General features: G+C 41.9%; 1 protein-coding gene across 1 annotated transcript in view; it reads left to right on the forward strand.

Moving 5' to 3' along the window:
* The window catches only part of LOC101864429, a gene marked incomplete at its 5' end in the record, with an annotated part of 65,125 nt that overhangs the window by 18,789 nt on the left and 28,699 nt on the right, over positions 1–17,637 (forward strand). The window contains 5 exon segments of the mRNA XM_013089964.2: positions 572–637; positions 4,684–4,790; positions 5,899–6,067; positions 9,405–9,500; positions 9,886–10,032. Coding sequence (XP_012945418.1) covers positions 572–637; positions 4,684–4,790; positions 5,899–6,067; positions 9,405–9,500; positions 9,886–10,032 — 585 coding nt within the window.

Here is a 17,637-nt window from a genome sequence, read left to right on the forward strand (position 1 = left end):
TCAAGCACGGGAATTTTGTAATGGAACAAGCCTACCACGGCGAGTGTGTGGGGTGGGGAGGCGCTCTCACTCTAAAACACTTCTCTGCACTAAATTCCTGCCGGGCCCTCAAAGCACAAACACACTTGGCTGCGTGACTGTGTACTGAACACGTCTCTCCATGTAACACCGAGTCTGAGTTTGTAAGCGTAATTGCGAACCTCAACTTGTGAGTAATGTGTCTGTGTGACCGTCTGTATGTCAGGGTTGTGTGCGTGTGTGTGTGTGTGTGTGTGTGTGTGTGTGCGTGTGGGTCCGCGCGGGTGTGTGTGTGTGTGTGTGTGTGTGGCAAGGAGGGGGAGAGAGAGCTTTTCTGTTGAACATAATCTTATTATTTCCTTTTCTGAAGAACCTTGAACAAACTGATGTTTTTTCTTTTAATTTTTCGAGAAATAGGACTAACATATTTCGCTCCATTTCAGCTGTTGATGAGTGTTGATATAAAATTCCCCGAAGTTAATCTATAATTTAAAAGCGGCGCAAGAACCTCGTAAAAACATCAAACTTCATGTATTTGTCATCGTCCTTACAGCGTGCACTGGTGAATTTCACTATGTTGAAAACGATGCCCCAAGATGAGGTTCCCGTGGAAAAGATGGTGAGTATAACTATCATACAGGAATAAGGTAAGATAAAATAAAATAAGATAAGATAAGATAAGATAAGATAAGATACATTTTCTTTATCGTCCAGATCCTGGCACATTGGTTTGGTGTTTCACCACGTACACACATACACACACACACACACACACACACACACACACACACACACACACACACACACGCACGCACACACACACGCACGCACACACATGCACACAATATGTTGTTTAGTGGAGTCTTAGACTTCGAGAACGTAGTGTTAATTTAATAGAGAAGTTAAAGCGAGCATCTCACCGTATAAAACTTCCTCAGCTAAAAGACAGGGAAACAACCAGTACAATACAAGATGTAAAGAATTTATATCTGTTATCTCCCATGCCGTGTCTTGATCGCATCACATTTTGGTCCTTTTAACCCTGGCCTTGTTTGTTCGTTTATGATTTTGGTGCTTTTTCGTTTGGAAATGGTAGGGGGTGTAATTTGGTAGTTTTAGCTTGGGGAGGGGGACGTTTGTATTTTGGTACTTTTCAATTGTTATTTATTTGTTTATCTATTTATCTATTTTTATTTTCATTTTTATTTATGTAAATGTACTTATGTATACGTTTTCAGTTATCTATTTATTTATTTACTTATTTATCCATGTATTTATTTATGTATTTATTTATTTATTTATTTAATTATACCTGAATACTTGAATGTAGAACTGGGGTCTTAGGAAGATGGGTTGCTCCATGCTTCCTCGCCCCTCCTCATAAGGGTCCATTTTAGTGTGGGCAAGCTGATTGTCTCCATCATCAGCTGGTTGTTGTAGCGTCTGATGGGGTCACGTAGGCTGCTCCTCCTGTCTTCATCAGGCTGTACTCCTTTCTCAATCACAATCTCCTTCGTGAAGGAGTCCTCTTCAGGGCTGCTGGCTAGGTGATCTCAGACAAGGGCGATTACAGTTGGTGGATCAAGGGTAAGCACTCCCTCTATGTTTGCGGAGCCTGCTAGCTTATCTGCTCTTTCATCTCCCTTGACTCCTGCGTGTCCTTGGCAGATTGGCAGAAGATCCACTGCTAGCGTCGGATTTTGCTGTCTTGGATTGTCTTAAACCAATCTGCATCGAGGCTGTCGGTCAGGACCTTATCCAGAGTACTCATTGGGTCTCTCACAAAGGTAGCCTGCTAGTTTCCATTAGTGCAAAGCCATTTCAGAGCCTCAGTGATGGCCTTGATCTCCATGCACATGCTTGATGTAGTGAGGCCCGTTGCCCCAGATGCCTCCTGGATTGTTACTCCTTGGCAAGAAGCTGTGTAAGCCCGGCCTGATTTGATCCCACGCTGAACAGAGCCATCAGTGAAGATGATGGTTTCATCCTGTCTGCAGTTCTCTTCAATTAGAGTCTAGATCTCATCATGCATTGTTCCTTCAGGCCATTCACGACATTCACGCCCTAATGTAACAATCACCTGAGTGAATCGGTCTTTCACCTCGTCCGCAAGCGGTACCCATGTCTCCCCTAGTCCGATTGCTTCAACAGTGAGACCATACTTTTCAATAGTCTGCACTGCCTGGGTCATCCACCGTGACCCGTTTGAGTCTTGGGTTAGTCTGACGACCTACTTTTCTCTGAAGAGGAAGCTATGGATCTGCGCAGACCTTCAGATAAGCTTTGACCTGTGCGAGCTTGTGTCTTTCTTTCATGCCGGGTAGGCCTAGCACTTATGACATTGCAGCAACTGATGTATCTTTTGTGCAACCGAGTATGGCTCTCATTCCTTCGTTCTGGATCACGTCCACTCTTCTAAGTTGAGTCTTGGACAGTGTCAGCAGACCAAAACCATAATCTACTTGAGACAAGACAAGCATGTCAAAGAGCATGACCAAAGATCTCTGCGGCATCTTGTCTCTCGCCATCACCTTCACTGCATTCAGCCCTTTTCTGGCCTTTGTGACGATTTTCGATATGTCGTGCTCCTTTCCTCTCAATGCCCTGTCAAGCAATATTCCGAGGTAGAGGTAGAGCAGTGTTTCTTCTCTTTTGATTGTCTGGTCTTTGATGTAAACATCTAGGCATTAGGGCTTTCACTGCTCGATTGTTGAGGGAGCACCAAAGTGCTGTCGCTTTTCCAGGATGGATTTTGGCATTAACTGCTTCACACCATGCTCCAATCCTATCAAGCTCTTTCTGTATACTGCTGGCGATCACTTGTCTGTCTTTCCTTGTGCGGTATGCGAGACGGTCATCCGCAAAGCTTAGTGTCCTACCAGGGCTTTCCAATTGGTTAGAAGTGATTCCTACTGTATAGACGTTGAATAAAAACAGGTGATAGGGCAGGGCTTGGGGGAAATCAGGTGTGATCGTGCAAGCGTTTGATGCCCATGAGCCAAGTCTCATAGCCACCCTCCTCTTCAACATTGCTTCTCCAATCCAGATAGTCAAAGCTGGGGTGATTCTAAATATTATGTAGACTAGCGTCCTCATCCGTATTTCATATTGTACTCTAGTATACGCGTCTTCTAAGTCCAATGCAGCCACTACTGTTTCTTCACCCCGCTCAAAGCCATCATACACATCAGAGGCCAGGACTGCAGCGTTCATCTAAGTGTCTTTGCCTTTACGATAGCTGCCTACAGTAAGGGGTAGCAGATTCTTCTCCTCCCTTTCAGCTGCCAGCAATTGGGCAACAATCTTTTCGGGTATTTTCCCTATTGTGTTCTACATCGTGATGATTCTGTAAGATGCAATCTTGCCTGGGTCTCTCTCAGGCTTGGGTACTGGTGCCAGTTGGCTGTCCAGCCAGTCAGTCGGTATCTGTCCATTTTCAAGACTGTTGATAAAGTCCTGTGTTAAAACTTCCAGATCTGCCTCACTCGGCTGCTTCATGTGAGAGTTATTTATTTATTATTTGTCTTCTTGTCTACTTGTCTATTTGTCTATTTGTCTATTTATCTATTTATCTATGTATCTATTTATTTGAGGGAAAGGGGATGTGGGACGTGTTTGTTTGAGTTTTGGTACTTTTTAAAGAGTGGGAAGACACAGTGTGTTTTTGAAAAGTATAATAAGCTGGACACCCTCGTAGACACAAAATGGTTTGGGTTTTTTTTAATTATTGGACCTCAGAACGTATGCTTTCAGCGGCTTACTTCTTCACCATTCCCCTCTGTTTTCTGACTGTCCAGCTTGCTGTATCCCAGTACTCAATACAGTCATTGCATCGATGTACTTCTTTCTACTCAAACTAATCCCCGCCCCCCACCTCCAATATTTTGTATCAGGATTCATTAAAAAATGAATCAATTAGTCACTCAATTAATCAATCAATTAATGAATTTATTGGTTGATTTCTTTAACATCTATCTATTTATCTATTTATTTATTCACTTATTTACTTATTTATTTATTTGTTTAACTATTTATCTATTTATCTGTTTATTTGTTTATTTATTGATTGATTGATTCATTCATATATTGATTGATTGATTTATTCATCTATTCATTTATTCATCTATTCAATGTGGCATCGGTGGCCTAGTGGTTAGGCTCTCGGACTCGCAACCGTAAGGTCGTGGGTTCGAATCCCGTCAGGGGGCTGACGTTGTGTCCTTGGGAAAGGCACTTTGCACAAATTTTCCCCACTTCACCCAGGTGGAAATGGGTACCCGGCTATAGACAGTGAACGATCTTGTCAGTTTGATAGTGTTTGACCGTGTGAAATCAGCAGCTTGCACTGTATGCTTCCGCGGAAGCCGAAAATGTTTCTGAGTGTTCTCAGAGGGTCTGCTGGGGTAATAATGGTTGTAAAGCGCATACAGCATGTTCTTGAGCATGGATATGCACTATATAAATGCAATTATTATTATTATTATTATTATTATTATTATTATTATTATTATTATCATTATCATTATCATTATCATTATCATTATTATTATTATTATTATTATTATTATTATTATTATATCGTTATCATTATTATTATTATTATTATTATTATTATTATTATTATTATTATTATCTTTCCTCTTCCCTTCCACCAACCACCATCAGTACCGGCGCTGTCGCGTGCCGTTACGCCGTCACCTGGCCCGACACAAGGACTACCCGCTGGTCTACAGCATCAGGACGGGGCGGGCCGTCTTGCCGTACAGCTCACGGTAAAGGACTGGTTTGTCCTCGTCTTTCTCACAAGTCTTGCCGTACGGCTCACGGTAAAGGACTGGTTTGTCCTCGTCTTTCTCACAAGTCTTGCCGTACAGCTCACGGTAAAGGACTGGTTTGTCCTCGTCTTTCTCACAAGTCTTGCCGTACAGCTCACGGTAAAGGACTGGTTTGTCCTCGTCTTTCTCAAAAGTCGCTACCCCAGAATTACACATTTTCTCTATGCCGGCTCAGTATCTACTTTTGATAAATTTGACGTCAAAGATTTTGAGTCTCACAACATGTCAAGTTTTCTTTTTAAAAATGCAGTTCTTTGAATACCTTGATAACGACTACGAATAATCTTACGACGATTTAGATAGAACAGACAGAACATTTCGGTTTCTAACCGCTTGGTCTTAGTAACTCTAACCCAAATCGGCCAAAAATATCAGATAGAACTTTGTAATTATTAGTAAACGAAATATGTGTGAAGCGTGCTACCAAAGGCCGTCTTCAAATCTGACCCGTCATTTTGTTTTAGGCAGTTGGGTGTCTTACAAGGTGTCATTATATCATTATTATAATATGGAAAGCACATAAGAGGGAAATGGGAAGCGGCCGTTTGTAAAGCTGATTGTCTTATCAAGTAACGTGAGACCAAGTTTGACTGTATTTGATCTGCTGCACTGAAAATGAAGTTCGAATTCGAGTGAGAATTAGCGCTCTGAATGAGAACAAATTGACGCTTCGCCTTGAAACGGCTAACATGGTATCAAGAATAAAGTTTTACTTCACAAACAACGATGTTTTAAAAAGCAGCAGCGGCAGCAGAAAATGGACAACAAAAAGAATACCAAAAGAAACGATAGAGATTGAAAAGGGTTATTTCGAAGGTTGGCCCTCTCACCATGTGGGTCATGTCTTCTAATCCGGATCTGTGGTCACAGTCTTTATTTTGTGTGAAAAGGTGGGGACAACTCTGACAAGATACCAGTCAGCAGAAAAAAGAAATTGAGTCTTGAATCGAACTCATGTTACGTTCTTCCTTCAAGGAGAAGAAACTATAACCGTAACACCTAACAATCTGGCACAGGTTTCCTATTTCCCGCACTTATTCCCCAGGTCTGGTTACTTCGTTCACAAAAGACAACTAAAGAGCCAGATGTACAAGTCAGTGAGAACATTCCAGACAACGTCGGAAGACCTGGAGGAACAAAGATGGCGGTTCGAGGAACATCACCAGCATAAGAGGTTGTTGAGTGCACTCGCTGCCTTGAGGGGGCAGACTCCGGTAAGAGGGATACTTGATAAAATTATGTCTTTATTTTTTGGTTGGTTTTTCTTGTTTGTGGGTTTGTTTGTTAATGTTTGTGGTTGGAACGTGCCATTAATAGTTCTTTCTTCTTTTTGTTTTCCCCTTTGTTGTTTCTGTCTGTCTGCCTTGCCTTTTCATTTCCCTAAATAGGCGATATCGTGTCAATGGGTTTGGTTTTACTCAAATTGAATTAAAAATTGAAATTGTTTGTATGAGTCTGTTCCTTCGTTTCTTTGCTTCGCTTCGTTTTGTTTACTTTCATTGTTGGCTGAAAAGACAGAGCACGACGGAACAGGAGGCAGGCCATCCGTCATTTTCTTGTACTCACTTTGACAGAGCAACTTCTTTGGTCGGATACAGTGTAGTCAAAAATTTGTGGCGCAACTTATTGTCAAATATCTCCTCAACTATCGAACATGAACTCTACAACTTTTGCAAAGTAATTTGAATCAATTTGTCTTAACAGATCAATATTTTTTGTAAATACCTGTTAGCTCTATTCTAGAAAATTCCTCAATAACTACTAATTTTAAAATCCCAGTGGGTGGTTTATACAGAATTGAAAAGGTTTACAACTGGGACAATTTCGTTTTTAAAAGCAAGCACGTCATTTTTTTCTAATCGCGGGATTGTATTTATTAAACGCATGTTTTGAGAGTCTTTAGTGCAAAAAGGGCTCACTATAAATGTTATTTCTTGTAACTAGTTTTGCCACTAAAAAGTGCCATTTATTAGCTGTGACGTAGGCCGTATGCGTACGCAAAATGTGTGTGAGAAGCGGGAAGTGTTGTGCACAATTCCATTTTTCGCGTGACGGAGATTTATAGGTCTATACATATTATACTTGTGAAAGTTCGTCACTTTGGCAGCCTAAAACTTCCCAACCATTTAACTTTCGAATTTGACAAAATTAACGGTGGTTCAGAATCATTTAATGGGTGCACAGTTTTATTGAGGAGCCTGAAGTCACTGTAGTTTGATTGTCAGTTTTTCATTAGTTTCGTTTAGATCTAATCTTTTGAAAGTTCGTCTTCTAAGACGCCATTGTAAACAAGTGAAATTTCCGTTCATTAACTGTTCGCACCTTTGAAATTCTGGAGTATACAACCACGAAAGCGGAGTAGAGAATCAATCTATACATCTCTTTATCTAGACCTTCTAATTTGTGCATCTCTCTAGATTTATTGCTCCGTTCAAGTAAGTTGTAAAAGTAGGCTAATGACTTTCAGTTTATTTTAATGCAGCGATAATTCCTTTCATCGAAAGGGGGTCCAGCTAGTTTTATATAAATTTATGAAGAAAAGTTTTTTAATCTAGTCGCAATTGTTGTGAAAGAAAATATGATACAGTTATGACAAACTGATACAAACCGCTGTGCAAAGTTTGGCTGATATTGATTCAACAGTCTAAAAGATCTTTGAAGACAATTTTTGACCGCACTATAGTTGATTGTTAATTGGTCGATTTCATATTAACAGCTGTTTTCAAATCGTACTGAGATGAAAACGGGAAAATTTACCCCCCCCCCCCCCCCAAAAAAAAAACCAAAAAAAAACACGAAAAATCACATTTCATTTTATACGTTTAGTGTTGAACGGAAGTTGAAAGTAAATATACAACTGGAAATATTTTGTGGAGGAAAAAAAGGGTGAAAACGTGTAACATCGAGAACGATTTTTGTTGTCGACCAAACATACCAATGATTCCAACTCTTAAGTATGAAGAAAATGTGAAATTCCTCAACTTCTGTACTCGTTTCTTCTGGGAGTATTTTGAAGGCTTTTCTTGCAGCACGCAACGGGACCCCAACAGGTAGATGTAACTCTTCTAAAGCATACTTCGTACCATTATCATTCATTATGTTCGAGTGTGAGAAAATAGGGGGAATTAGATCTATAGTGCAATTTAAATAGAACCTAACAGTGACACCACTCAAACCACTTACTGACCATCTTGTCATTGCAAAAACTAACCTACAGTTATGGTTATTAGTTTGAGGAATTGCAATTGCAATAATAAATTAAATGCTTTTCGCCACCTCCCATTGTTTTCATTTTCCCGATCAGCACAGTTTAGAACATTTAGAAGCGGACTGCTTCGACCCAGCCCGTCAGATCTGACCCAGACAAGGAAGGGGATATAATATCCAAGCTGATAGGCGGAGACACTCGATTTGGATCAGAGAATATTTTTTTTTTTAACTGTTTCGAGAATTGGACTCACGTCTTCTGTATGTGACGGTGAATAGCCTAACTGTTACACCACAGACGCCGGTTTGGACACGAATAGCATAGGAAGTATACAGTCGTCGGCAAACGGTAGAAAAGCCAGCTGCGGTCGCTAGTCGCTAAGAGTAAAAGTTTAAGAGTAGCTGCTGAGTACTGACAGCATCCGTAGCTTCAGGAAGGAAATTCCTTCCACGCCAGGCCTATAGCGTCAGGCCCAATTCGTATTTATAGTGTAAGAAGACAGGAAGTTGCTCGTCCGGTTTCATTTTTTACAACTCTGCCTTCCGCCGTCTCTGAGGAAACTGGAGGCAGAAGGCTGCTACGTGGGTGGGCGAACATTAATTGAATAATTCGATTATCTGTTTTACTGCAGCCAATTTATGCCTGAGTTATCGTATGGCCTAAATTTTGGTGAGTTCCTGGAACTCTATTCCCGGGTTGAGAGAATTTTTATTGAGCATCTCTGTGTTTCTGACACAGAGAGAGAGAGAGAGAGACAGAGAGATAGAGAGAGTGAGAGAAAGAGAGAGAAAGTGTGCGTGTGTGTATGTATATATGTGTGTGTGTGTGTGTGTGTGTGTGTGTGTGTGTGTGTGTGTGTGTGTGTGTGTGTGTGTGTGTGTGCTTTTGTGTAAGTTGTGAGAAGAGAGAGAGAGAGACAGAGAGAGACAGAGAGAGAGAGAGAGAGAGATAGAGAGAGAGTGAGAGAAAGAGAGAGAAAGTGTGCGTGTGTATATATATATATATATATGTGTGTGTGTGTGTGTGTGTGTGTGTGTGTGTGTGTGTGTGAGAGAGAGAGAGAGAGAGAGAGAGAGAGAGAGTGTGTGTGTGTAGGGGGGGGGGGCAGTAAGCACCCCTAGACATGGCGTCTCCAAGCATTGTCAGATAACAGAAATGTGCGCTCTCGATAAGCTAAAATCGACATCTTTTCTTACTTTCTTTATCCTTCCTCTTGTACCATCTAGCGCTTCGAGGGAAGAAAGAGCTTTCGGTCTCTGGCAAGCTGGATGGCCTCGCTGGGTGGGATGTTGTGGGTCTTCAAAAAAGAGACATTCAATATAAGAACGCATGGTTTTCCACAGTGCCAGTCTGAGCAACAGGGAGAGGCCATGTCTGCCGAGAGAGGTGAAGAAAAAGAGACGCCCGGCGAGGAGCACTCAGGAGCTGATACGACTAAGGTGAGGAGTAGAAGGTGTGGTGGGTGGGGACGGAGGGGTGAAGTGCATGTGGTAGGGGCGACCAGAGGGGGGGGGAGTGGGGGTGATGGTACTGAGTCAGGGGAGAAAGAGAAAGGGCGAGGTTGGAGGGAGGAGGAATTCTGGAGTGATTGATTGTGGACGGAAGTAAGAGGAAGGACGTTGGGAGGGGGAGAGGGAAAGCGCTGAGGGCAAGAGTGGATTTGGGGGGGGGGTCAGAATAGGAAGGATGAGGGGTGAGTGTTGAAAAGTAAGACAGAAGAGTGGAAAGAATAATGTCTGTAGAAGGACGGACAGCAAGGAAGCTGGATCAGTTTTCAACAATCCCAACAGCGAATCTCTACCTGGTCTTCCTCTTCATCGACAGCCTGTTCGACTAGCGCCCATCCACACCATGGACCTCAGTCCTCTAGATTGCCCGGGCAAGCGCTCAGAGCGGCCTCTTAAAGGTTTCCGAACGTTCTACGCCATACAGCAAGACGGTCTGGGTTCGAAACCTTCTCCAGATAAGCAGGTAATGTTTCAGCAGACTCAAGTGTTGGGGTTGCCAACAATAGCTAGTCATTGAAAACATCCTATACAACTCGAGTTCAAAAATACCCCCTTTGTGATTCGAACTGAGGCTATCCACAGTACAGCCCAGTATTATATGTACAACTGAGCTAACGATGTGTTCAAGTGTAGTGGAAGTGGGGCATAAATCGTTTTGTGACAGAACCAGTTATAACGATGATGTGAGGCTCTTTATCTTATATCTTAAATACCGAAAGTTCTATCCCCCTGTGTGGTTTATATCTCATCAAACTTTCCCTTGGTCTGTTGGGGTGCTGTTTCCCTCACATCCCGAGAGCTCGAAATTATGGTGATAACGTGTATAGCGTCAATATCATTGTATTGATATTCTCTTTCATAGAATTACACAGTTCTATCTGACATTTTACCGCTTTGGGCTACTAAGACCTCGAGGTCAGAAACAAAATGTTCTATCTGCTCTATGAAAATCATATTCGGCTCTTCGGAGTCGATGTCAAGATATTCAAAGAATTGCATTCAAAAAAACGCCAAATGTAGTGAAACTCAAAATAAATTTTAACGTCTAATTTCTCAAAAGTAGGGATTGAGCAGACAGAACTTTGTATTTCTGAGGTAGCGCATTGTATAGGTCGGTCCAACACCCATTACAAATCTGCACGGTTATTTTAAGGACCGGATCTCCGAATCTAGAGTCCATCCTCGAGAGTCTTAAAAATCCCCCCAAAACAACCCAAAATCAGAACACCTCCGTTTGGGATTCGACCCAGGGCATTCCACATCGACTGAACTAACAGCGCGCTTGAAAAACATTTGTGAGGCAGCGTGGTGAAATCAGGCGCTCGTCATTATGATGAAATTTTAAAAAATGTCATTTTTCCGGAGGATTGGCAATTTATATATATATATATATATATATATATATATATATGTGTAATATTTTGGCTCCACTCCTTTTATGTCAAAAAAAGAACACAATTCTGTTGGGATTTTGCTTTAAAAAAAACATTGATTAAAGGCACAGAAACTAAATTTTCAGTTTCCACGGACTTTCAAGCTATGGAAATAACAAAACTTTGGCTGCCATTTTCTCAGTAATTTTACCTCTGAAACCAGGCGACCCCCTCCTCCTTCAATTGCAAATATCTTGACTTGTATTTAAGATAATTAGTATTTTTTTCATCGAAAGCGAGACAAATGAACAAGCCTTAAGATGATACCAATAACTTTACATGCCCAAAAATAGACGAGGGCCTGATTCCACCGCGTCGTGACATTTTTATCACTGCTTGCAATAATAGAGGGATTTCCCGTGTAAGAATACTTCGTGTCAAGACCTTATAAGCTCTTTATGGAAAGATTTATTTTATTTATCTCATATCCCATAAACCATGACAATGATGTTGAGACGGGGAGGGGGCGTGTCACTGTCCTCTTTGTTTAGTTAACAAACTGTGGTCATTCGTATCCCCAAATCCTAGAGAACTGTCGATAACGTCATCATTAGCTGGGCCTATGCCTTCATAAATGTCATCCACGGAGATATCTAAATGAGATTAACGAGGAACGAAATAGACCAGTTGATCTCCGACTTCACACGACATGGGGCTCATAAACGCACAAGGGGTTTTGGAGATCCAGTTCTCTTAAAGACTAGATAGTAAGACTATTGGTGAGTGGTAGTAATATTATGAGGGCAGGTGGTTGGGAGGTGCCACTGGTAGCTTCTATTTCAATTCTGTGGTTTCTGTCAGTTTTTCTAACTTATGTTTGTAGTTGTATTGGATAGTAGTTATCGTGCCGATGTTTGTCTCTTTTTTTTTTTCAAACAAACGAAAGTTCTTTACATAGAGTCTCAATCTCCCTTTAACGGTAAGGTTATTTTAGAATCGGGACCTTCCCATTCACAGACCATCTCCGATAAGGCCAAGGTACAAAGGCGAGGGTACTTGAAAACTCTCAAAAGAACCAACGTTTAAGAACGGCACACAGGGGATTCGAAACACGGTCATCTGCACCACAACCCAAACCTGATACATTCGGCGCGCTCTCAGCACCGTTCAAATCGATCGTTTCGTGAGAGAAACAATTATAACGATGAGTCTACGACAAACCCCCAAAGCCTATGGAATCAATAAAAACCGTTCGGCTCTCCAGCAAACAGTAAATGGTTTGCCTGTGGGGAGCCCAGGGCCCCCGCTGTGAACCTCGGTAGCAGAAATCGTTATCTCCCGCCAGCCAGCTCCTTTTGTCTCCGCTTGTAATTACACGGCAATACAAGGGTCCCATTGGCACAGATCGAAGTCTGGTACAGAGGGGGGATCGATCGATTGAGCGAGCAGCGAGATCAATCATTATGTTATTGTAATCGTGGCCTCTCCCTAATTGATACATTATTGATTTGTGTAACGTAATGGTCGAGTGGCATCGGCCTGCAGGTACGACTTTTGTTTTATCGTGAATATTTTCATACAGAACGCCTTCCGGAGTTTTATTTTATTGATATTTAATTTGGGTTGTTTTGATCTGGTTGGGGGGAGGGGGGTGTATTCTGATAAATAAATCTAAGGAATCTGCAAGAGCCTGGGTCATCATTAACTTGATCAGCTTTCAAAAGGGTGGCATTTAAAGTCATAAGAGTTCGGGCTAGCGATGTGATTGTTGGACGCTTTAAACGTCTTTTTGTAGTTTTCTACTTGGAGACCATGAAATCAAAACAGGTGCTGTATGCAATATCCACAGTGGCTTTTATTTTTTCCCAATTTAAATAAATTGTCCTTGGAGAATCATTGAAACGTTTACCAAGAATTGAATGAAAGAGCAGTTCGAAAAACAGTATTTGTAACAATACTGTTCTCTGGCTAATTTAGAATTTAAGAGCCTTTTGGTTTATTCAGAATTCTCCCAAGCAATAACCCCCCCCCCCCCCCCCCCCCCCCTTTTTTTTGTTTTAACTGTAAGGAAATATCCGAATGGGAAAACTGGTTATGTAAATATGAAGTAAAATTAATTTTGGTTGTCACGGAAGTTGTACATATTATTATCTTGAAAAGATTTGCAAATAATCGATTAAATAAACTATTTTTAAAAAATAGCGGTAATAATCCTGTTCCTTTGGGAACTTAGAATTTTTTTAACAGATAAAAGAAATTAACGATTGCATTAACGACTGGCAGTGTTCTGTAAGGCTCCTCTGGCGACGAACGCAGGAGCTGATTTGCTGCATTTGTCTCTGTATTTTAACAAGTATAATTTGCCGTTCAGCAGGCGCGGTTCATCCATAGAGCACGGTCGTGCAGTGCCGCCCAAAATGTTTTCATGTTCTATTATAAAACACCCAAAATAATAAAGTAAAAGAAGCCAGATACAAACACTACCCAAATATTATATCAAAACAAGGTCCTCACTGGCGCCATAATTGTCATTTCTATGCCTATAGCGCCGTAAAACATATATTAACTAGATAAATGGCATGCCAAAGTCCTCGCGCTTTAGCTAAACAGAAAAGGATAGTATTCAGCAGAGTAACCTGGCCTATAAATCGCTCTCGGGGATAACCCAAGCGATGACGACAGTCGTAGCGAGTTTGGCGGTACATTAATATTAATAAGACGGCACATCTCAAATGTGCTCCTGCTGAATTGTGCCGAAACATAGCCCACAGTAGGCAGTCTAAAAATAAACACGAAAGACCCTACGCTATTCTTTGCCAATAATATGAGAGCCCCGAAGCAATCCAGCAGAGTGCTCAAGTGAATTGTGATTGGTTCATTGTTTGTCTTGCCACTATTTTAAGTGACTCTGTAACCGTGAACCTGAGGGAGGTGAACGTGACCATCCTATGAGTTGTGCCTTTGGGTGGTTTTGTAGTGGAGTAGTTAAATTTATTACTTCAGTGTTCGGTTCCAATACAGGATGAACGAAATAGATGTTTAGCTAACAAACAAATTTAGCACTAGAAATCAAAGCGACAAGTAAAAAGAATGAAAATAAAAGCACGAGGCCCTCCCTCACCAACCCAAAGATCCAAAAATGATACACCGTCTCATTTGCTATGCCCTTGACTATCTTCAGCATGCAATATTGTGCACGTCTACTTTTTAGCCCCACGAGCCGCCCCTGGACGTTCAGCTGTACTAAAATAAACTCTTGCAAAAGCTCAGTTGTTGCTGCTGAGATGTTGTATCCCACTCAAACTGGGTTGGCCGCGAGATCAGGTAGGGTAGAAGCAGCCTGGCTCTTTAAGGGTCTAAATTGTGTGGAAATTGGCGTAAAACACTAAAAATGACAACCATGGGTCATGCTTGGTTGTGCTTGCGCAAAGTACAAAGGGGTTTGTGGACGTTTATTGCTGAAGTTCGAACTTTGGACGAATGCTCCAGTTTTGCGTGAAGTCGGATTTGTGATACGGCCGTGTGTCTGTCCGATTCAAAGAGTTTTGTGCCTCATCAAGACAAGCGATTACATCGTGCCTAGATCTATATCCGTTTTAAAGAGTCGGGAGCATTATTCGGGCACAGTAGAGGCACTGTCCGGGCCTACGGGTGCTAATCTTGTTATGGGAAACGGATCGAAACGTCCGTTCGGTCAAGTTCACCTACGGCGGAGTGTGTGTGTGTATCACAGAATACGGAGGAGAACAGAAGGTACAATATCCTGAAAGGCACAATACACTTTAACCCTTTGGGCTCTCGTCCCATAAGCCGCACAAAACCTGCACACTTTAAATTTCCTTGGGTTGACTGTTAGATTTGCACCACTGTGAGTTAAAGGGTAAAAGCAGAATAGGACAAGGCATGGACTTCAGTCTCTAAGTTGTGTCGTTTTGTTTTTCATTCATGAAATTCTGAAGTTTAAATGTTTTGGTTTTTTAATATTCTTTTTAACAAAAGTCCATCCCCAGAAAAATATACAGTAAGTCACATCTGCCCAGTGATAAGGGGATACTTTCAGAAATTTGATTATTCAAAACAACGTCGATCCGATCTCTCACGAAAGTGACGTAGCTGCTTTGTGGGGGTGGGGGTGAGACTTGCTTTCGTCCTTGGAACTTTTATTTCAGGGAAGTGCTATTTTAATAACAAATACCTGTATAAACTCGCTCTATCAAACATTTCTTTCGTCATCAGCGATACTCACCCCGTACCAAAGTACCGAAGTCTATGCCACCAATAAAAGCTCTCCACTCCCCGGGGCGGTGCCACTGACTGAAGTGTCTTTTGGTCATTCCCAAAGGGGGGGACATTTCTCGTTTTAGTGCTCAGTAGAATTGTAAACTGGCTGATTCAACTTTGTCATGCTCATAACTGTGCCTAGACTACAACAGGGAATTGCTGCTTTTTCTTTCCTAGTCCTTACTATCGTCATTGTCCTCTACTTGTTTTGTGTTTGTCACACTCTTGTGATCCTCTATTATCGGGGTGCCTTGATAGTCGAAGCAGACCGTGTGCTGTTGAAGCTAGAGAGGTGAGTAGAGTAAGGCCCCAAACACAGTGCACGCTTCTCCGATGCTTCTTTTTCGGTTGCGACGTCTTTCTCCGAAAAAGTTGCATCGCCAAATTTTATTAACGAAGGATTGAATGCACGGCGCTACAGTAGGCGCGGAGCAGACGCAGCGCTGGACGGAGCAAAAAAATTTTAATTTCGAGCGTCTGCGGTGCGGCTGAACTGTTGTGGCCTGATTGTGTAGTGCGTATAGGGTACAGTCATAGAGAATTGTTGCATTTTGACTGCAATGGAGTCGGAGGCATTAATACACGCAGTTGAAAAAAGAAGACGTTTTTATGACAAAGCAGATCAAAACTACTGCAACAGGGCCATGATATCGGTCGAATGGAAGAAAGTAGCCAACGAAGTTGGATGCAATGGTAAGAACTTTCTTTCTTTCTGTCTGTCTGTCTGTCTGTCTGTCTGTCTGTCTGTCTGTCTGTCTGTCTGTCTATCCGTCTGTTTGTCTGAACTTATGTACACTGTACAACATGTATACTTGTTTCAAACTATAGGCCTACTTTAGCTTATTAAAAGAGATGCAATGATAACCCTTTTTAAATGAGAGTGTGGACTGATCAGACGTTATAGCATTTACTGTTTTGCCTTGGCAATGCACCCTGCGGTGACGAGAAATATCCTATGAAAGCATTCATCACTTCCATTCCACTTTTGGTAGCTCTGCTCCTTATAACTTCTAGATTGTCGAACGTTGGTAGGCCTGCTCGTGGCTCAGTCACGTCATTCTCAATGTGCTGTAGCACCGATCTTCCAGGTTCTTGCATGATAGTGAAATTGCGGAGCACTGTGATGGCCTTGACTGCATTTGTTGCCGACTCTGGCTGTTCACCCTTTTGGCGCAAGAGTATACGCCACATTCGAGGAATCCTACCAAAAGAGCATTCAACTGAATTCCTCGCACGTGATAGGCGATAATTGAAAAGCTCTTTCTCATAAGTTAATTGTTTGTTTGGAAATGACTTCATCAAATTTCCTCTCAATGAAAATGCATCATCTGCTACGAATGCAGATGGGAGGGTTGTGTCTCTGTCTGTATCCTGTGGTAAATCCAGCTTGTCAGCCAGCAGTCTTTTTCCAAATTCAAACGCTCTTTTGCTGACAGGGGTTTCCGGAAATTGGTAGTTTACTTCTCTATGTAGGGTCCAATTTTGTCCAACAAGAGCTGAAATGTGAAGGGTCTCATACGGATAATTTTATATTTCAGGCATTTTTCTTCGTCTGAAAGGATTTCTGCCATCAGGTGATGGCATTCACCAATATGTGTGTCTCTTTTTATTGATTCTATGTACCCAATATCTACGGCGGAATCGTCTCCTGTTATGGAGCCATGAAGCATCAACAAAATTGAAGAACCTCTTTAGCCATCCTCATTGACTGACATGACATGTGGCCGAATGAACCGAAAGACGCAGCCACTGTGTTTGCTAGAAAAGAAGTCGGAACAGACGCGGCGATTAACTTTAAAGTCGCTGCAGCTGCGGCCACTGTGCCTGCGCACTAAGTCTGCTTCCCTGTAAGGACTTCTCTGTTGACATCCACCCCTTGGAGCTCATATGACCTTATGCAGTTGCGAGTGCCAAAAAAAAAAAACTCTACTAAAACTAAAAAACTAAAAAAGCTCTCGATGTACTTCTGCCCTGGTCTACAGTCTCCACCTCCATCCCAGCTGTATCCCCCTGGTTTTGAGCACGAGACAAAGTGCATTTCTCAAAGACGCACCCTGTGTTCATATGACCTAATTATGCAGTTGCGAGCGCTGTAAAACTCTTACCAAAAACACAACTACCAAAGTCACGTCCAAGTAAAATTTAATCTAAAAGCCGTTGTCACTTTGAACTGGTTGAAGTGGAATTCGTTGGGTTTTTTGTGTAGTTCGTAAACTCACAATGAAGCCGGTACATAATGTGTATCTGTGGTGCAATAGTTTGGCTCTAAATCGTTGCACGCAGAAGACGCGAATATTCGATTCCAGAATGATTCGGGGAAGTGTTAAGATAAGATAAGATAAGATAAAATACATCTTTATTGTCCAGATCCTGGCACATTGGTTTGGTGTTTCACCTCTCTCTCTCTCTCTCTC

The sequence above is a fragment of the Aplysia californica genome, unplaced genomic scaffold (genome assembly GCF_000002075.1).
Source record: "Aplysia californica isolate F4 #8 unplaced genomic scaffold, AplCal3.0 scaffold01093, whole genome shotgun sequence".
NCBI lineage: Eukaryota > Metazoa > Mollusca > Gastropoda > Aplysiida > Aplysiidae > Aplysia > Aplysia californica.